General features: G+C 49.5%; 6 protein-coding genes across 6 annotated transcripts; 4 read left to right on the top strand and 2 right to left on the bottom strand.

The window, feature by feature from the left end:
• Positions 1–801: 801 nt before the first annotated feature.
• NCS57_01009300 (NACHT domain-containing protein) lies at positions 802–2,197 on the bottom strand (the record flags this gene model as incomplete). The annotated part of the gene is made up of 3 exons (XM_053059849.1): positions 802–1,430; positions 1,629–1,833; positions 1,892–2,197. The coding sequence occupies 3 exons, from the start codon at positions 2,195–2,197 to the stop codon at positions 802–804; spliced, it is 1,140 nt and encodes a 379-aa protein (XP_052910243.1).
• Positions 2,198–3,859: 1,662 nt separating this feature from the next.
• NCS57_01009200 (uncharacterized protein) lies at positions 3,860–5,935 on the top strand (the record flags this gene model as incomplete). The annotated part of the gene is made up of 2 exons (XM_053059848.1): positions 3,860–4,827; positions 4,876–5,935. The coding sequence occupies 2 exons, from the start codon at positions 3,860–3,862 to the stop codon at positions 5,933–5,935; spliced, it is 2,028 nt and encodes a 675-aa protein (XP_052910242.1).
• Positions 5,936–11,178: 5,243 nt separating this feature from the next.
• NCS57_01009100 (Alpha-L-arabinofuranosidase) lies at positions 11,179–12,699 on the top strand (the record flags this gene model as incomplete). Its single annotated transcript, XM_053059847.1, has 1 exon — positions 11,179–12,699. The coding sequence occupies one exon, from the start codon at positions 11,179–11,181 to the stop codon at positions 12,697–12,699; it is 1,521 nt and encodes a 506-aa protein (XP_052910241.1).
• Positions 12,700–14,177: 1,478 nt separating this feature from the next.
• On the top strand, positions 14,178–15,491 carry NCS57_01009000 (Helo-like-N domain-containing protein; the record flags this gene model as incomplete). The annotated part of the gene is made up of 2 exons (XM_053059846.1): positions 14,178–14,581; positions 14,633–15,491. 2 exons carry the CDS (start codon positions 14,178–14,180, stop codon positions 15,489–15,491), a joined length of 1,263 nt encoding a protein of 420 aa, XP_052910240.1.
• Positions 15,492–18,185: 2,694 nt separating this feature from the next.
• Positions 18,186–18,661, top strand: NCS57_01008900 (uncharacterized protein; the record flags this gene model as incomplete). The annotated part of the gene is made up of 1 exon (XM_053059845.1): positions 18,186–18,661. The coding sequence occupies exon 1, from the start codon at positions 18,317–18,319 to the stop codon at positions 18,659–18,661; it is 345 nt and encodes a 114-aa protein (XP_052910239.1). The 5' UTR covers positions 18,186–18,316.
• Positions 18,662–20,088: 1,427 nt separating this feature from the next.
• NCS57_01008800 (Rieske domain-containing protein) lies at positions 20,089–20,696 on the bottom strand (the record flags this gene model as incomplete). The annotated part of the gene is made up of 2 exons (XM_053059844.1): positions 20,089–20,370; positions 20,418–20,696. 2 exons carry the CDS (start codon positions 20,694–20,696, stop codon positions 20,089–20,091), a joined length of 561 nt encoding a protein of 186 aa, XP_052910238.1.
• Between the last annotated feature and the right edge of the window lie 373 nt (positions 20,697–21,069).

Raw genomic sequence — 21,069 nt, 5'->3', positions numbered from 1 at the left:
GAGCTGAATGCACTTCTTGTCCACGACACATGCCATCAGTTGAGAATCATGAGAAAAGGCGACCGGCATGCGAGTCTCCTCCAGGTAGCATGGCAAGGTTCGTATACATGTCCCCGAATGAAGGCACCATATACACATGTTTCCATAGCAGAAAACTGCCACTATCAATGTCGAGTCTGGGGAGAACATTGCAAAGCAACGACAGAGCCGGGAACGGTGCCATCGATGCTTCGCACGAAGTTCGGCGTCAACGAAGAATTGGACTTGCCTGCCGGTATCAATGCAATAGATGACAACCTCGTTGTTGCAAACAAGGGCTAGGAGTGTGGAGTCAGGAGAGAAACTCATCGGACCAGCTAAAGCACCCTGATTACTGAAAACATGGATGCGATTGCCCGTTCTTGTTGACCATAGCCAAATATCTCCAGATGGCATTGGTCTCGCTGCGAGAAGGTCCGAGTCGTTAAAAAAGGCAAAATGACCCAACCAACCTCCACTAGCCTTGAGTGTTCGCATATGTTGACCCCTGTCGGATCTCCAGAGCTGAATCTGGGAGCCATCGCATAATGCAATTAGCGCCGAGTTGGGAGACAGCTCCACCATCTGGGTCGGAGTGGGATGAATGTTCCCCTTCCGGCCATTATCCACAAGTCTCTGCTTAGGTTTGAATGTGTTCTTGCTCCATACGTAGAGGCATTTGTCGTGACTGCCAGAGATGATGAGTGACGCGTTGTGTGACAAGACCACAATGTCTGAATAGTGGCGCATCACGTTTTGGATCCCCCTGCCCTTGTCCTTGTGTCAAAGATACACGTGATCGGCACCACCACACGCCAAAACGGTCCAGTCGGCCGAGGCTTTGAAAGAGCCCCAGAACCAGTCAATATCTTCAACATCCAAGAAGCGCGACCAGCAGTCGTTGGTACTCCACACGTAGAAGCCAGCCAACGAGGTCATGAAAAGGAGGGCCCCATCGTGTGATAGTGCCATCGAGATCGCGCCGTCAGGACTATATGATTTCCAGACTTGTTCAGGCCCATTGGGTCTAATACGCCACGCTGTCACATTGTCCTGGATCCGTGCTGCAATCATGGTTAGATCTGCTGAAAACGCCACCGACGAAGTCCAGAGGCATTCTGGACAAGGGTATGAGTCAAGCACCACAGACTCCCAGAGGAAGCCACCGAAGTCAGAGTAGCATCGGATCACGGCCGTGACTACATCGTTCTGACACTCAAACAAATAAAACGCTAGGAGTCTAGCGTCGTCTGAGAAAGCAAACCAGCGTCCCTCAAGGGGTTTTGCCGTTGGATGGCCATCATTGAAATAGTTTTCTGGGGGAGGAGGCTCAAGTGCCCTTAAACAATCACTCGTGATGGTGCTCCATAAGCGAAGTTTGGCAATACTGCGGTCACCGAGTGCCAAGAGTTCTGAGTTATGCGAGAAAGCCATGCATTCAACCCCCTCAAGGACACCTTTTATCTCGAATCTATTGACACACTCGCCCGTGTCAATGCGCCAAATATGGATAAATCCATTAGCTGAATGGGCAGCCACGAGTCTTGAGTCATGCGACAAGACTACACAAGTAATGCGCGCCTCACATGCAAGTACCTGCTTCAACGAACCCCAGTTGCTTTCTGTGCGTGGGCAAAGGGTTATCCACCGGGGCAATACTCCGATGAACTGCTGCCTGACGACGCTGTTCTGGGGAGAAAACAGGAGAATGGAAGAGTATGGCTGAAGGGGCGCCTTGTATAGGATTGATTGATTGGCCTTGAGGATTTGGACAGCGTCCATTAGGAAGTCAGACAGGCTGGCATTTTCCTGGTGCTGGTATAAAGTCAGCACTCTTTTTCGAACATCCGCGATACTAAGATATATAACATACTCTTAAAGTGCCTAAAAGACGGTGAATATCAGTGATGGCTTCCACAGTCCGCCTCATCAAGGCAAGGGCCTCAGCCCAGTGTAGAAAATGGTCGTTCAGGAATGCAAGAACATCATCTGCTAAACTGTTGACGTTGGCCTCCTCGACGTGGAAAGTCCAATAAAGGCAGGCATATTCGACTTCCTCTAGCATGTAGGAGCCAATTGCTCCACGGCCGATGTTTGAGGCCTCCCCCTTCCATGATCTTAAGCCACACATGTCTTCTTTAAGAAAACCGCGCATGACGTTGATGCACCCAGTCGCCATTTCGGCATGCACGGTAGTCTCATCAATCCAGATGTCATCACCTTCATGCCTTTCAGCGTCCACCAGAAAGTCGCGAAAAGAGAGGTGAAACAGCCTGACGGGCGCGTTAACTGACTGGGGGACACTCAAGACTGAGTGGAGCAGACTCAGATGGCAGTCGATGATATTCCGAGGGAGGGAGAGAAGTTTGGACAGTGATGTAGCCGAGAGCGGTCTTACAGGAATAATGATTGAGCTGACAATCAATTTGAAGCGTTCAAGACCTTGCTTTCTCCTTCTGGCAGATAGCCCTGTAAACAATCGGCTCAGGACAGGTAGGTAAGTTGCATCTAGTTGCGTCTCCTGGTTTGTCTTTTTATAGCACAAGACATCTTGAAGGAGCTCGTTGGGACCTCCATGTCTTCTATCACCCAGTAAACGACAAATCGTGGCAGCCTGGATAAAGAGGGGACTTGCTATGCTGACAAGGCGATCGATAGAGGATTTTCTAGGCCAGTTCTCGGGCAGCTTTTCTCCGTTCGGAATAGAAGCGTTGTAATTTGATCGGATTGTCGTCATCTCATGGGAGAAGAAGCCAAATAAATCTCCCTCAACCACACCCTGCCCAAGCTCATGCAGGACTACGTCTTGATATTCGCCCTCGATTTGGCGGAATCCAAGACGAATCGATGGCTCTGGTCGGCTGGTAGGGAACAATTTTAGGCTCTGGCTTCGAGGCGAGAAGAGATGGAGGATGAGCTTGGCTTGTCTAGCTTCCACCCCACATTCATCCCAAGCCTCGATGACCAAGACAATTGTCTTGATTGTACTGCCAGAGGTAGAAACAGCTAACAGTGGCTCGACAAAGCAACTTGGCCAATTACTCTAGCTTACTTTCTTCTTCATAATCAGAATTCTCATCTGTGCATGACCCCTTCCCTAGTGTGCTGCGGCTGAAGACCGACGTACGTAACCCCCTCAGCCCCCTTGGACATTCAGCTGCCAAGGCCATATGTTTGCTTTTCTCTTGAGTGACACAGACAAGCGAGCTGACAAAAAAAAACACCGCCGCTCCCCCATATCATCTTGGCTGTGAGACCGGCGGTATTTTTTCTCAGACCGCTGGACGACTGATCAGGCTCGGAAATCCCGATCTTAACACTTGTGCGGGGATTGATTTTAGTAAATCATATGTCTGCAAATATGGGTTGGTGGGTTCAAGGCGTAGCTGAAAGCTTTCCCCTGACTTTGCCTAAAGGCGACAATTCGTGTCGGGGCTGAAGGAAGATAAGAGCCTTGGCATGCGAGTGCCTTGCGCCATTTGTTTTGTGCTCATCAGACTGGATCTTTGAACTCCTGAGGCGCAACTATTTGCTGGGCAGCTGATGAGGAACTCACCCTCGGCGGGCGTTGGGTGTCGGATTTCCTCTTTCCGGGCTCGAATGTGCAAATGATGAGAATAAGAGGCTTGCTGAGCTTGCGCAAATGCCCCCGCGCCAAGGTAGGCAGAATTACAATAATGGTTCGCTTGGATAGAGTATCATCGTGAGACCAGGCTCTGAGAACCTCTCGGTCGTCCCGAATATTCATTATAAGGACTCGGCAGTCGGGAGGTGTCTTTGGAAGTCCTGATATCATCAACAACTCAATGGTTTCATTGCCCGCTTACCCCCAACTCTCGTCATGTCTCTCAACCCCAATTTCTACGTTCGACCCGAGTTTATCAAGCTAGGGCACTGGGTTAACTGGAACCGAAGCCCGGCTTCGGGTGGCCAGATAACTTTGCCCGAAAACGACGCTGATTTGTTAAACATCTTTATCGGTATCTTCCTCACCATGGTCTTGGCCGCGTTCTGGGCCATCCTGGCATGCTGCTTCTTTTGGAGTCGCCATGTCTCCTCTCGCAATGACCCAGCACGCCGTGACGGCCTGTACCACCAGCAGCAGGCGACGCTTCAAAACATCAGAGATCCCATCGCGGTTTCTATGGCGCTTATTGACCTATGTTTTGCCTGGCGGGGTGTTGCTCAGAGAGCGTTCAGGCGGTCGTGGTTAATGATCCTTGCGTCTTCCTTCACCTCTGGCATCTTTGTCATCGCCCTGCCCTTCATCGTCGCCCTCCCAATGCTGGACAAGATTGGCAATGAAGTCCTTATCAACAGCCCTGACTGCGGCTTCTGGGCAGCGTCGATAATGGATGATCCCATTACTGGGTCCACAGACCTCACGAACCGAACCTGGGAAGCGGTTAGCTATGTCGATAATTGCTATAACAGCGAGGCCAGGTCATCGCTATGCGATGATTTTCTGATCCGGCGATCTCTCCCAGCACTTGATGCGACTATCTCTGAATGCCCATTCTCACCCGGTATGTGTCTATCCCAAGACAGAATCCCAGCCTTCCAGATGCAAACTGAGGCCCTCGATTCGCATAAGGATTTCGGCATAAACGCTCCACCTCCTGAAAGGGTTGTTTTGAGGCGTGTCACGACTTGCTCACCGCTTAATGTCGCCGACTTCACTGAGGTGACAGAGGGTGACTTGCCCAAAGAGGAGATGACTGGCGTCTACTACGGCGAGACCATCAACCATGAATCGACCTACCAAGTGAGCAACTATAAAATAAAGGCTGAACCCCACTATACCCTCAAGTAAGTGATTCTCCTCGCACCTGCTGCGACAGCTGGCTAATAGAGTAGGGCATTTTGGCACAAGGTGGAAAATGGCACTACCAGTTCATCCACCTTCAAGGCTATATCCGATCTACGGCGGTCAGACGCTGATGTGACAGTCATCTTGCTCAACAACAATTTGATTCCAGTGCAGGGGCAAGGTGACCGCCCGTGCCGAGACCCATTCTTCTCCGCCACGGGGAGACGACTTGCCAGCGGCTACTACATGCCCGATGACCCAATTACCGCCATCGGGTGCATAGACCAATATGCTTTTGCGAACCCCGTCTTGAATCAGTGGACCGAACTCATGGCCATCGGAGATACTTTCAATGCTAGCCAAATCATATCCAAGATCAGACTTTCGAAACGACAGGTACCGAGTTTTTCCATGCTACTATTCGCGCTTGAGAGAGCTGGTGGCATCGACTCGGTCATTACCGCTCTAGGCGCTGAGGCTCTCCTCGCCAAGAAGTACCCAGGGCTGCTAGCTGGCTACCAGAATCCCCTTCCAGACGACCAGTGGAAGAATGAAGTAAGGTACTGGTTCAATATTGGTTTGGCCAAGCTCCAACTACAGATGATCAACATCGCCACCGGACCTCCAGACACGACCCTTCCAGGCCTGATTAACATGCTTCCTGTCCTGTCCGCGGGTCAGGATGATATAGTCAAGACCATCTGCAGTTCGCAAAAGATCAGAAATGTTGAGTTTAAGAACTACCACAGCTCCGGGCTCATCAGCCTTGTGGTGATCGGGGGGCTTCTGATCCTTGTGACCAGCATTGTTCCCTACTTCCCCTGGGTGAGAAACAACAACACGGCACGCTACTGGGTCTCGTATGGCATGCGCGAGCTGCTGAGGATGGCGACTATAGGGGGAGGTGTGCAAGGATGGACCCGGCGTAGAGGTGTGACCATCTTGAATCCGGCGACTACACCAGCTGGGGATATTAGGATTACCCGAGTCAATCCTCTTGATACAGATTGGAATGTGAGCAGTGTGCCCCAGGAGCAGGAGGGTGAGCTAGTGGGGTTGGTCGTGCCCCAGCAACCGACAGAGAGCAATAATAGGATGGGAAACTAGAAAATTTTACTAAATTTAAAGACAGGGTAATCCGCCCCCTTTCCTTTGTAGAAGAATAAGGCTCTTTTAACCCTATTTTCAACGCTTGCTACTGTGAAACGCGCTCTGTTTAACACTTGCCCTTGCCCATACCAGCGTGCCTCTAACATGTGGTCTCGCGCAGAAATTTGCCAATACAAACATTGAGTTTGAAGTGAACAGCCCAGATCAAGGAGATAATATTTGCTGTAATTTGCGCATTGTTTCTTTACCGATCGAGGCTCTAATGTGCTCGCCTGTACTCCGTATCAACCCAGTAGATGTTTATACCAAGGATATTCTGTGTACGTTTTCTCCAATTCCATCTCGAAATACTTCGCCGTGCATAAAGCCATGCACGTAGGCCTCCCCAACAAACCTGTAGGTGTCCGGCAGTGTCTCGTGATGGCGCAGCACGTAAAGGACCTTTCCTCCACACAACATCCACACCTCGTCGCCGGGCTGAACAGACATGGGGCCAAGGCCAAAATGACCCTTCCTGGTTAGAAAGACCTTTCTCCACATTGACAGAGCAGCGAATAGGTTATAAAAGAGTGAATGATTGTGACGAATTTCCGCTTCCCTTGCTGTTTCGGAATTCTCCTTCATATGAGCCACGAGTGTGTAGATCTCGCTGCGGGTGGGCAGCATATGGTTTCCGTGGTCTCGGAGCGCTTGTATCAGACCCATGACAGATTGAGACGTATTATCCTCCCCATACTTTGCGATCATGGATGCCATAAGTCCGAGGATCCAATCAGAAAAATGCCTCTCTGAAATAATGACATTATGTGTATTTCGAGTCGCGTTGGCAATTTGAGTCCTCCAGAGGAAATTGATGATTGGCTCAGGATAGGAGAAGTCGCAACTCGCCCGCCAGGCAAGGTGAAATAATTCTTTCAAATACTCCATGGTGGAGCAAAAAATTTCAGATTGGCCGTGTCCATCCGGTCCTGGTAGCCCATGGCTTTGGATGATGTCGAAAACTGCACCTTCCAAGTGCAAGGTGTTGCCATCCCTTTGTCGGTATGCCACAACCTCTTCAGACGCCAATGAAGCATTCATGCCGTACTTCCCCACTATGCACGGCAGTGGATGCATAAGCTTCTGGAAGCTGTAATCGGGTACCCAAGTTGGTAAATTTTGTCGCAGGCGCTGCGAGAGGTCTGGAACCATGGACAGAGTCGAGAGGATGGGCAACTCGCGCAGCAGGAACCAAGCTGCTCTCGCGAACGTCTCCTCCGCCGTAATGCTATCGCCATATTCAGGCGAAAGAAGCTCGTCCAAAGGTGATTGGTTAAACCTCTTAAAGATCCCAAGGATAGCATAGACCTTGTCTTTAGGTTTCGTTGCATCCGACCCCCTGATTCGTTCGATGCTCTCCTCGAGGTAAGCGCAGCATAACTGTCGATTAGTCCTCGCCCCCGTCTTTTCTTGAAGCGTGGGATTAAGATCGCCAGGCCTGGCCTGGTAGACAGTCGGGCCGCCTCTTTGGCATTGGTCCCGGAGCGTGGCCAGATGCATAATTTCGAATCCAACAGGCATCGTACGGCGGGTACTTGATGGTGGTCGCAAATATTGTAGCTTGGCGCCTAAGGATACCTTCAAGAACGCTGTCACAAGCCCTAGGTCATTCCACCCCAAAGTGAATTTGTTGAACGAAACAAAGAGCTCTGACGGAAGTGCAACTTCCTGCTTTATCCAAGCGCGGCTGAACCACCGTCGTTGCTCCAAGAAAGTGCAGTATGACTTCCACCATGCTATAGGGATTTCAATACCAAGTCGACTGTTCAGCTCTTCCATGCTGTGGACAGCAAGGAAGAGAGGTGAATGGTTCAATAACGACCTTTGGCGCAAGACGGCGTCCTTGACTGTGTTGTGTAGCTTGTGGAATTCTTCGGCATGCGAACTGTCCATACCCAACCAAGCAATGGTTCTCTGGCAACTCGAGTATATCTCGCCCATCAGTGGGACTTGATATTTTTTCTCCAAGTCGTCCTCTTGGTTGATGCACACTCCGTCTGCCCATAAAAATTCTGCCCACTGGTTCGTGCGGATTGCCATGATAGCCTCCCATAAATTTCGATCCACAGAAAGATTCCCTTGTTTTCTTCCATCTTGTATGCGCAGAATCCGTTTCTTGCCCTCGTACGCTGCTTTGGACTCGGCCGTTTCAAGCGGCGCGCCCCAAGTATAGGACAGAGCAGCATATGGTGGGCAGTCTCCAATTCGAAACGTGAGCAAGGGGATGTAAGAATTCGGAGTCCTATTCCTAATATCGAGAAGGCGAATATGATCTAGTTGAGGTAAAGGCTCGTACCTGTAGCGCCAGTCTTCTACACCTTTCTCGGCCCACTTCTGCGGCCAGTTGAATGCCTTTTCCATTGTTGGTGCGTGACACAAGAAGGACTGGCTTGAGAAGCGTCGAGCCTAAGAATAGAGTAAATGGCGGTGATCGTGATGAAACATGTGTTTGTCTTTGCGCCTTACTTCCTTGGCGATCAAGAGCATTATGTAGGTCTGTACACGATGGCTTGAGCACCCACGGGTTCTGCCTCGGAGTGTGCCTTTTGTTGTGGCTGTTCCGAAACAGACAAATCACATGTGGGCTGCGGCACCTCGAGGCTTGGCTTGCAGGAAAGTGGCTTTCACAGCCTTGGAAAGATGAAAACATGAGCTCTTGGCACGAGAGCACATTCACAACCGATTGAGCCACAGCAAGGTCATGTACCAGGCTGCCGTACTTTCCTTACGTACGTACTCGCCAAGGGCTTTCCAATTGCATTTGACGCGGCCGCCTGTGCCTAATAACATAGCGGTTATCGGGTATACCATGTTACTTCCTAGTACCTGTCTCTGCTAGCATTCAGTCAGGTGACCCCGACTTTCTTATCTAGGTATGGAGTAAGGAACTTGGACCAGGGACCCAATAATCACTGTACAGAACACAGGTCGAGCTGTGATCAGTCCCACATGATGTCTTGCCGAAGACAAGGAGCCCGCAAGCGATCTGGGTGCGCCAAGTGCAAAGGTATGTAATGCAACAATCGTTCGTCAGATACCGCCAGCCATCCTTGAAATGATAGACAACGTACTGACTGTCTTTGGCCAAAGCAGCACATCCGCTGCTCCGAGGAACTGCCCCGATGCGGGCGTTGCCAGCGCCTCAACCTCGAATGCGTGCGCGGATTGAAACTGGTCTTTCGCGAGGATGCCATTCAGCGCGACATCAAGTTTGGCCGTGAAGGTATCTATGTTTCCTTCCTCTCTTCCTTGCCGTGTCTTGGTTTCTCTTCAACGCCGTCGACTGACTCTGGGTTACTTGGCAAGGCGTTTGGACAAAACGGCACGGCACCAACATGCGCAAGCCGATCAACAGAGCCATCTTCCAAGGGGTGCCTCTTGACCAGTATGCTAATGGAGAGCCGACACTCCTCCAACACCAATAGCCGATGACCATCACACACATTCACTTCCATACCACGGAACCTCACACGGCAGCATTCAGACAACCATGGTATACACACTCCATTGTGCATCTTCAGTACACTTTCGCATCAAATACATCCATCCGAAGGCAAAGGCTCGCAATATCGCTGCCTCCTCGAGTCAACCGCCTAGTACAGGTCGCGGGCGTGGCGGCGGGCAGCGACGGGGCACTCCTCGGGAGCGTCGTCAACAGGGCCGGCGGCGGCGGGCGTGGGAGGAGCCGGGGCAGCGACGAGAGACAAGACCTCGGGGGCAGGAGTGACGGGAGTGGCGACGGGAGAGGACTCGACCGGGGCGGGGGTGGTGACCGGTGTGGAGGGCACGGCAGCGGGAGAGCTGCTATTGAATTGGCAGCATAGTAGGCAATAAGGGAAGCACTACTAGCTAAAGTTGCGGGCTATGCTTTTTCGCTCAGTAGTGACTTTTTAATAGCTGCTACTACTAGAGCTATTAAAGCAAAATAGGGCAAGGCTAGGGATATTATAGCTAATAAAAGTAATATTATTAAACTAAGTCTTAAATAATAAGTTTAAAAATAATTATATATTTTTAATAATTGCATTTGGAAGGCGATACTTACACCCGTTCTTCGTATGCCGATTGCGTAGTCTCCTTATTGTCTAATACTAGCTTTATACATACAAGTGTCAAAGTCAAACGTGCGCGTCGACGCCTCTAGCTACACCAAATATGTAATATTTATATAGAAAGATCGCGATCCTATCAGTTCGCCAAAAGGCGATGATCATTTTGAGAAACTCAACCCCCGCATCCAACGGTTAGTCCGCATTGCGCTGGGCACTCCAACACTCTACACAAGCGAGCCGTAGTCTCAGGCTAGCCAGGAACATGGAGCGAGACGGGTCTATTGTAAAATGGACTCTCTTAGTAGTAGTCTTGCTTCTTAGATTAACTTGAACGCATGGCAATGACGGCAATTTCGGCAATGTCGGCACATGAGGCGGGGAAGGTGGATGACTTTACTCCTTGTATTGCGCACGACTGACCTCGACAAGATACTGTTTTGTTTGTTCCCCATCATGCGCTTACAGACATACCTGGTTCTCGAAATGCTGCAAGGTATAGGCGCCCCAACCCGGATGAGGCTGGGGGGATATTGCACAGCGAGCTACTACCCAATCTTTAGTAATGTAACCTCTTCCCCACGTCTCGATCCGCCCTTTCCCTCTATGGCATTAGTACGATTGCTTCTCGGCATATCAGAAGACGGGAGGACGGATAAGACGGGAAGTTAAGCTTTTACTTTTTCGGAGTTGTAGTGCTCCTGAATGGCCTCACGGGAGTCATGAGGCGGTGGTCCTACAACGCTAGAAGGAGATATATCATTTCGTCGGAAGTAAGTAGGCCGTTCCGAATGAAGAGTAGCATTTATTGGAAAATCTTTACCCTAGATTTGAAGTATGTATTCACGCGCGCCAATGAGTAACTCACAATCCACCCAATATGGACGTGTCTACCCAAGAAGTGCGGATTCTGGTATGCGTGCCAATAGGCATCGCGGGAGTTGATCTTGCTGGTCGTACATAAATACCCCAGGTTTGAAACAGAAAGACATGAGAATAAGAGACCAGGCATCAGACGAAGCCAACTTCTATTACGACACTGACCTGCTCAGGAGACTACTTAAACTTCTTGTTAATAACTCTGAAACGCTAAGACTCGCGCCTCGTCTACGGTTCTCTTACCAAAGCAACATCAATATTTTCAAATCAGATATGCATCCGCAACTAAGTTTCGAACGCAGCTCCGTGCTTGCTCTCGGCCTGGTTGCTGTTGCACCTCTTGTCGCCGCTGGGCCCTGCGACATCTACTCCTCCGGCGGCACACCCTGCGTCGCGGCACACAGCACCACCCGGGCCTTGTACGACGCCTATACCGGCTCCCTTTATCAGGTAAAACGCGGCTCCGACGGTGCCACGACCAACATTGCGCCGCGATCTACCGGTGGTGTTGCCGATGCTGCTGCCCAAGACTCGTTCTGCGCTGGCACGACCTGTCTCATCACCATCATTTACGACCAGTCCGGCAAAGGCAATCATCTTACCCAGGCTCCTTCTGGCGCTTTCCACGGCCCAGATGTTGATGGCAAGGATAACTTGGCCAGCGCGATTGGCGCACCGGTCACGCTGAACGGTCAGAAGGCCTACGGTGTCTTCATCTCGCCCGGCACCGGCTACAGGAACAATGCCGCTAGCGGCACCGCTACGGGAGATGCGGCGGAGGGCATGTACGCTGTGCTTGATGGCACTCATTATAACGGCGACTGCTGCTTCGACTATGGCAATGCCGAGATCAGCAATACCGATACGGGCAACGGCCATATGGAGGCCATCTACTTTGGAGACAGCACCGTGTGGGGTTCCGGCTCCGGCTCCGGCCCCTGGGTCATGGCCGATCTGGAGAACGGCTTGTTCTCCGGCTCTGACCCTAAACAAAACACCCAGGATCCTTCAATCTCCTATCGATTTCTCACTGCGGCTGTGAAGGGGAAGCCAAACCAGTGGGCAATCCGTGGTGGCAATGCTGTGGCCAACTCGTTGTCGACATACTATAGCGGCGCGCGTCCAACCGTGTCTGGCTATAACCCGATGAGCAAAGAAGGAGCCATCATTCTCGGCATTGGTGGCGATAACAGCCATGGCTCACAGGGCACCTTCTACGAGGGCGCGATGACCTCTGGCTACCCATCCGATGCCACTGAGAACTCGGTGCAGGCAAACATTGTAGCCGCCAAGTACGCCACGACGTCATTGACCAGTGGCCCGGGTCTCACTGTTGGTTCCTCTGTCTCTCTGAGAGCCACCTCAAGTTGCTGCACGACACGTTACATTACACACTCTGGCTCCTCAGTCAACACTACGGTGGTCTCATCATCTAGCTCTACCGCCCTCAAAAAGCAGGCCAGCTGGACGGTCCGTACCGGCCTAGCCTTTAGCGGATGCTTCTCTTTCGAATCAAACGACACCCCCGGCAGCTTCCTGCGACACTATGCCTTCCAGCTTCAGCTCGACGCCAACGACGGGAGCAAGCAATTCCATGAAGATGCTACGTTCTGCACCCAGGCTGGTCTTAATGGTCAGGGCAACAGTGTCCGATCCTGGAGCTATCCCGCCCGTTACTTCCGCCACTACAACGATGTACTCTACATCGCGAGCAATGGCGGCGTTCATACATTCGATGCTACTGCGTTATTTAACGACGACGCGAGCTTTGTGATCGGCGCTGGCTTCGCTTGAGGCCTGACAGCTTTCCGTGGCGTAGGAGCCAGCTCTCAGCAGGGTAGTTGTGCGATGGAAATACGAGTTACAAAAATAGCGATCTGATAAGGCTGCCGTAGCTGGGGTTTTCAATTGCCTTTAGAAGACTTCGCCCGCAATAAGAAGTCGCTATTATATAGTAACTGCTTGCTTCAATTTCAAGAGATTTTCCCACACGGTCTAGAGAATCCAACCAGTTACACAGGATTAAAACATCTTGTAATTCATCTCAATCTACCCCCATAGGACTGGTTAGCCAGGAAGGTAGCAGGAAGCGTCGTAAAGAAACACGATTATAGGTAAGGCAGGATCCTGGATAAAGCAAGCTGCTAGTCCTGTTTTGCCCAGCTTGCTGCTTTACGCAGTGTCCTGCTTTACCCACAGGACAAGTCTGCTTGATTCCTGCCACTGCTATCCTTTAGTGTTGTCTTGACCACAAGTCTACTTTACCCATAGGTCTGCTCGCGCTTGGGAACACTGAATGAATTCAACTGAAGTTGCCACACACTACGCGTACCTCTTTTTATCAGGTCTGCCGTCAAGATCCAAAGCACGTCAGGAGGCTGTCCGATCACTGAGGAAGGAGAAGCAGAGGCTTAAGACGGCTCTGCTGGAGCGAATCGAAAACGCGTGGACAGACAAGAAGGCTGTGGAAGACATACAATTACAACTCCAGGGTCACAAGTTCTCCGAGGCGCCAGCTGCGGATCTGGCCTGTGCACCTCAGGGTCCAGCGCAAAAGCGTCTCGCTGATGCATTGACGGCTCCGATGAACAACAGCCTTCAAGGTTACTACAGACGCCGGATCAACGCCATTGACACCATCGTCGCTTATTGCAATGTGGCAGAAGGCGGCACAGCACGTCGAGCTAACATCTCTGAGGAAAGACCCGGAACCCGATCCTCATTCATCGCCGTCGAATGTTAGCGGTCTGGAAGCCGCATGGTTGTCCGTTCTTGTAAATAGCCGAAAGAAGAGGCCTAGGAAGTGTTTCATGTGCGTCGGTGCTGCGCTTTCTCTTGAACCAGATGACTCTCGATCAGAAGAGCTCATACGCGAGTTTTCCTCCTCGGGAGATCTCTCGAAGCATTTTCTCAGGAGGCCTCTTTCTCATGTATCTCACGACGTCTCGCCTCAATGTGTGGTCTGAGACATAGCATTGACGTGTAAATCGCACTTGCAAAATCATGCAATGAGAGTTCACGGCACAGTATCCAAGGTCGACATAGACCTGCAGACTCGACCGGCTATTCCTCGAATAAAAATATTATGTCATGATTGGTCCAGAGGTGGAACGATCCCCCTGTCACGTGTGAGCCAATTTCCAGCCAGCTAACCCCTCATCTTCATTTTCAACCCAACTGGTCGCCATCGTAGCGGACATGTGCGACACACCAACTTTCACTCTATTTACGACGCGTATTCTTGTCTAGTCTCTGGGTAGCATCCCGACGTAATGGCCGACCCATTAAGCATCTCCGCCTCGATCCTTGCAGTAGTCACTGCTTCAGTGGTGTCGGTCAAGTCTCTTAAAGAGGCGGTCGAGCGTTACAGAGGTCGGGACGAAACCCTTCGTCGGCTCATTGCTCAGCTTGAGGACCTCATTAGTGTTTTGGACACTCTTGAGAAGATTTCGCAGGTTGAAGCGTCCATGCTTGCCCTCCTGAAGGGTCCTGTCGAGCGATGTAGGCAGTTGTGCCAGGCTTTTGAGGTGGTCATGACAGACTTCGCCGGGAAGTCGTCGACAGGCTTCCGAGACTGGGCGAAAATGGAATTCAAGAAGGGAGACATCAACGAATTCATGAGAACTCTTTCCGGGTACACATCGACGATTTCAATCGGGCTGGGAACCATTACGTTGTATGTGATGCTGTCGAACATGACGAAAAGCGGACTAACCAACCTCTACAGACAAAATTCTAAAACCACATGCGATGTCCTTGAGAAGTACAGCGAGATGGTTCAAGATACCACATATAACCTCAATGTTCAGCTGCAGCGCATCAACGAGAAGATGGGGCGGTTTCCTTCGGAAGAGCCAGACACCACCATATCGGACTTCAGAGACGAAAGCACAGTTATCAAGCACTGCATTGGTATCTGCGAGGAAGCGATGTCCCGTATTGGATCAATGATCGACCGTGAAAGACGGGTGTATTCAGCCGCACTCTCAGAACAGGCCGCGGCAGACGCTACCTCAACCCACCCTAAGCTTTTCCAGGCTCACGAGGAGACCCGTGAAATGCTAGAGAACAATCGTGACAGCATTGCTAAATTCCTCGGGCGGCTGCAAGAACGGCTTAGCTCCCTGGCAATGGAACAACACCCTGACTCAGAGCGAAGGAAAATGCAGTTAGAGAAAGACATCAGAGCTTTGGAAGACAGTCTAGAGGTGTGCAGAATCGCCAGTACCGAGGTGAGCCGTCAAAAGGTACACACGTTCGGGGAAGTCGTCGCCGAAGGTAAAAGCGATCAGGTCGTGGTCACGACTTTGGCAGACCTTTTCAACGTTGGGAAGGCGATAGCCAAGGACAACTCAGGGCAGCTCATCGGCTCGATGGCTGGTGCCGAGCTGATTCAGCTGTCCAAGGATCGGTACAGCAGCCTGCGTTTTAGTGCTGCCGATATGTCGCGAGTTAACCTAATGCCTCCACTCACGAAGAATAGTGAACTTCGTGTTCCTGGCCAAGAGGTGAACGACCAACAGCCGGGGCCGAGGGTGAGCTCTTCTAAAGCAAATCCCAACGAAACGAAGAAGCGGACCATTTAATGTCACTGTCGAGCGTAAGGTCATTGGGGGGGTTGAGGGGTATTTAGCAAAACTCCTGATGCACAATCCATTATATTCCCTTGTCTTAAAGGGGACTCACTACCTGCCGATCTTTTATAGAGCCTCTGCAACCGGGACTTCCTATTTTTCTATTACTCCACGACTATGTCTACAGTGATCAGTCATCTAATATAAGTATAAACCATAACAAGATAAGCTATCACACCGGGTAAACGCCGTAATAATCGTCCTCGAGGACTAAAGGCGAACTTACCCTGCCGCAAGGGATCTTTTAAACCACAAGCATAGGAGAAGGACGCTAGAAAGAAAGTAACCACTATGGAAAGAGGATAATTATAAGTTATATTTAATAATATACTTAAGGGTATTAAGTATAACTAAGTTATAAGCTATATTATAAGTTCTACTCTAAGGCTTATAATATATATCTATCTAAGGCGTAAGTCATTAGTTAATTAGAGGGTTTTATAGATCGCATATAACCCAGGCGGTTGCCATAACCGGTGCTGTGACATGAAAAATAAACCATGTCTAAGGAGCCACGACTTCAGTTTATCTGCCGCTGACTTCCTATTACTTCCTTTTTTTTTTCCATTGACCTGGCTGAAGAGTTCCCTACGCTCTCCTGCTTTATTATAAAAAGAAGCTGGCCTTAATACACCGCACGAGGATCTGGCTGACGTTGTGTCTGCTCCTAGCCTAGCCTTGGATAACGAAGAGGCTACCATAGTTCTATGATAGCTCTAGGCGTCGCCATGAGACTGTCGCCGTCCCGTGATGATGTGGTCTAAAACAGGGTGGCCTGGGTTCCGGTGTCGGCCTGGCGCCAGAGAGAGTGTAAATGGGGCAAGCAACAACTGGAGTTATAGGGCTCAGAGATTAATTTACTTCCTAAAGCACCTACTATAAATGGTTATAATTCTCAATGACGTGGATTTTACAAGCTTGTGCGGTTACGAGCTATCAGCCCTACCTAAATGGCAGGGCGGAGTTGAGCTGGAAAAAAAAAAAAAAACAGGGTATGAAGCTCTTATAGATGTCGGCCATAGGGTTATATTCTTAACTAAAGGAGGAGGACAGAATGAGTCTCTATGTTATGGTTTACGTCTAGTACCTGCCGAAATTATATCTTTCAGCACTATCGGGGCGGGATATGTAGAGCTAGGTTCTGAGCTCACCGTGTTAAATAAGTGTTGTTTCTCTTATGGTCAGGAATATTCATTATTCCAGTGAAGTATTCGCTGTGGTTTAGGTAGATGTTTGATTTATTGACAGTTTGCTATTGATCTAATGGCTGCCTAACTTTGTCCACATATCACTCCGTCACTCAGGTTCTATTCCACCAAATGATCAAATGAGGCAGCCACTGAAGACAGCAGCGAAGGCCTCAAAGGACACTTAAAAGATCCCGTATATCTTATTTTTTGCAGGCAGCCCATTTGCACTGAGGCTTGGAAACAATGTTAACAGTGAGAATACCGTGGCTCTTCTCATCATTGTCGTCCGGAAAAAAGACTGGAACACTGCCGCATTTCTTGCAGCCGTGATTAGACAGCTCTACGAGGAGCGAACGGATTTTTGTGCCGGGCATGCCGCCAGTATTCTGCAGGAATGCACAGAGGTTGTCGGCGCATACAATGTGCTCCCCATTTTGGTACCAGCGACTGTGGTCGACATAATTGGCAAGGTTGACTAAATCCCCAAGAGAATTCGTGCTTGTACCGCAGCTGCTGCTGCCTTTGCAGTTGATGCCAGCGGCTGCCTGTCCTGCTGCCAGGAGGGCGGTGGCGATGATTGCGGTGATTTGCATGCTACATCGTTGTTAGCATTGCTGATGTGGATATGGAGACTGGTGCTGACCTGGCGTTTATGAAGGTAGAAGACTGTTGAGTTGCTGAGTTGAATGGGAAGAGTGAAGTAATTGAGATGAGGATGAGTTATCTCGACGAGACAGACTCTTTTATATGTGAAAACCAGGGACCGAAAGAGTATACAATGTATAATAGTGGAGTTGAGCTGGAAGTGCATACGATCCATTCTGTTTGTACCAAGCTCAGCAGCCTCACGAGAATCTGAAAGTCGGAAATTAGGGTCGTATCTAAATGCATGCCTTTACATAAGTCCATCGTAATCGTCCATTCCAAAATGTATCCAATCATACCTTCTACCCAATGCCCTTCTGATTTAACACCTTCCGTTTTTGTGAACCTCTCAAGGATGGTAAAAATGATTTCGCAGAGTAGATTACTCGAACTGGAGGAGCTTTTGTGATTCTAGAACCCTGCGCCGCCAAGCTACTGAGGCTCACCGATAATGTACTCCACTTACCTCTCGTATATGCGGGCGGCCGCTCAACCCCTGTAGATCTAGAACCTCAATATTCCAACTCTTCCATCTGGTTGTCTTCTAACCTATCGCAAGCCAGTATGGGTTTTTTTTTTTTCCCTTTTATGTACATGGCTTTATCAGAAAGAACTGCATCAGTCTGGTGTATTAAAAGTTTGTGTTACTACTTACCTCAGCATTTGTCAACATTATGTACCTGGCTTTTGTCACCGACTTTATATGGCATGATAAGTAAATACTTGGAGACTCAATAGGTATATAACTGCCGAGATGTCGACGGGTTATTCAAATTTGATCAGAAGAAAATCAACACTCTTCATTAAAACTCGTCCTCAGCACAGAAATCTTCACTGCATTCCAGACCTATTTTCGAGTAACATCTGTAAGCCACCACGCTATTCATTCAATGTTTTTTATACCTTGTGCTAATAACTCACCGAGACATAGCACACTCCAGGATGCATTTCTCAACTGCCTCGGTGCTCGCTACACTGATCTCTGCGGCTGCCGCTGCCAAGCAGATGCAGATCAACTACTACAGTGATACCAAGTGCAAGTCTTATGCTGGCCAGGTCGATGTCACTTGGGCTCAGAGTCTACGGTCGGGCAAGACTAACTGTTACAATTTTCATTACGGCACGGCTATGAACATCGCGCAGTGCCAAGCTCCGGGGTGCTTCTGCAACCTTTACAAGGGGAAAAACTGCGACAATTACATGGATCAGATGTGGTACGGGGACCAGTTTGGTTGTCGCCCTTGGGCTGATCAGGTGCAATCTTTTGCATGCTACTATAATGCTTGAAGAGCGTTGAACTGGGCGGTGTTTGGTTCTGCAATGACAAGGTAGTCCGCTGTATGTCCCTGATAAGACTTTTGTATTGAAACCAAGCAGCTTTTATTCTGTTTGATAATAACGAATTGTCTATCGGCCAATTACTATATGACACTGCTGCTACACTTGCTTATTTTTCCGGCAAAGGCCTGGGGTACGGCTGTATCACCTTGGAGTCTCTGAGAAGCGGGCTGCTGGGAGTACAAGGAATAAGCAGATGGCAGATCTGTCTGCGAGGACACGACTTGCAGATACTGTGGACATAGATAATTTGCGGACTGTGTCGAACGTTGGAATGCCGTGTTTTCATCCCACGCTACATCATTCATTACCAGGATGACATAATGTAATACACAATAAGAGATTTACAGTCAGCTAAGCTCCGAGACAATAAGTATGTCCATAGATCGATATCAAACGTTCGCTGCGAGGATGCCGAAGTCGATGACAACCCGGAGGCATTCTTCGCCTCTTTGATCCTGAAAGAAGGCAAATTAGTATCCCAAATCGTTACGTTCCGAAAGTGTAAATGCGATGACGCTCGCCATAGCTCCCAAACCAAGAAATAGAAGGAGGTAGATTATCCCCTCAATTGTTGAAAGGCTCCCGAAAGTACCTTGCCTGACAGGTACATGACGGGAACCTCAAGATGCATTATTAACCATTCTTGCCAAAAGAAAAACCTCATCACCAGCGAGAACGAAATTTTTGAAAACAACAGCTATGCTTACAATGCAAGTGCCTTCCGTTCTATATGTTTTGTACTGCTTGCTCTATGTAGCTTCCGTCCAATAGAATCCGTGTGACATCTTCACCAACTTGTACTTATTAAAAATGCTGTCGATTTCTCTATGGGTTCTACGGTGGAACTAAGTCGATCCCAGTGCAATGGCTGCTCATCTCGTAGCCCGAAGTCCTCTCACTGGAATAAAATAGATAAATCTCTTCTCGCATTTTGCTCCTGTTACCAACGATCAACCTTACGTGAGTCGGTATGACCAGAGATCTGGACTGTAAAGTTGTGTCCCTCTTTTAGCTAGTGGAGATGGTTTTGAGAGAAAATCAAGATAAGAACCGCAAAGAGAAACCCACAAGTAATGGTCTCACTTAGTCTACTCATCGTAGGATTGCCTTGTTCGATTAATACAACACATGGCTATCCACAAACCTTGCCCATTAACCCTCCTGGACTACGATCTTCTGGCTGAGTTAACCCATCAATGGCCGGGCTTCAACTATAATAAAGAACACATTGTCACCTCCTGGACTACTTTAGCCAGCCTAGTAGCCGACCACCTGGAAAAATCATTGCTGATCCGCTGGAAAGAAATCAATCATGGATGCTGAGCCATAGGAAGCATTGCGATAAGCCAAATCCATCATGGCTCATAAATTGTCTAGCCGATTCTTTGTTTCCTCCTCACCCATACCTCTTTATCTACTACTTCTGCGACACTCTCTGCCTTCTCAGTAGCGTGAGAGGTCTCCGTCTTTGTCATATCTCGTAGTTGGACTTCCCACACCTTGAGTCTATAGGAGCCTCTATCAGACATTCCAGAAAACACGTCGAATGACCAACCATGCTTGGGACAAGTCAACCCAGCGCTAAGAACCATCCCAAAGTCTTCAATATCGAACGGCGTGCCTTGCGACAAAGGGTATGAGGAATGCGGGCACGACTGTGACGCTATTAGCCATGACACATAAAATGCAAGAGCTGGCTTACATGATCGACGGCATGGAATTTGCCCTTGTACTGGAAGACAAGAACTTGATCCGTCAACTCGCCCGCGAGGGCATCATCTCCAACAGGAACTTCTTCTGATTTGGAGCTATTCTCTTTTGAAACGTGAAAGGCTTTGCACCCCGGTATTGACTTGGACTTGCACTGCCGAAATTTCGAGAGGTTGCCAGCGTCATCAGCCCCGATGTCTGGGAAGGATGAGCTATGTCCTACAAAGGCCCAATCGGCACCCTGGCGAAAGAAGGGTCGAAATGCATTCATTATAAAAGACCTTTTCGGGTCCAGCAAGATAATTAACTATTTGGCGGGACTTTCTGAACTCGTGGCTCTTCTCGAAATTTTCGGGGCTTCGATGGCGCAAAATTGCTGGGCGAGATGCCTTGAGATAAGGAACATGTGACAAATCACGTGCTCCACGGCGTTGTCTCCGAGCCTATCAATCTGTCGGCCACCAACTTGATTCCGAGTATTTTCAAATGGTTTCAACATGCTTGAATGCAGAGGATGTATGTATAGAATGTTTTCCACATTTCAGTCCCTTCATCCCCAGTAGTCGCCCGTCGACCACCACCCACATCACAAGTTTCACACCACCTTTGGGCCACCTCCTCAGGGAGGTGAAGTAACTGGAACA

The sequence above is a fragment of the Fusarium keratoplasticum genome, chromosome 8 (assembly GCF_025433545.1).
Source record: "Fusarium keratoplasticum isolate Fu6.1 chromosome 8, whole genome shotgun sequence".
Lineage (NCBI taxonomy): Eukaryota > Fungi > Ascomycota > Sordariomycetes > Hypocreales > Nectriaceae > Fusarium > Fusarium keratoplasticum.
The sequence above is the reverse complement of the archived record's forward strand: the minus strand, read 5'-3'. Positions and strand labels throughout refer to the sequence as shown.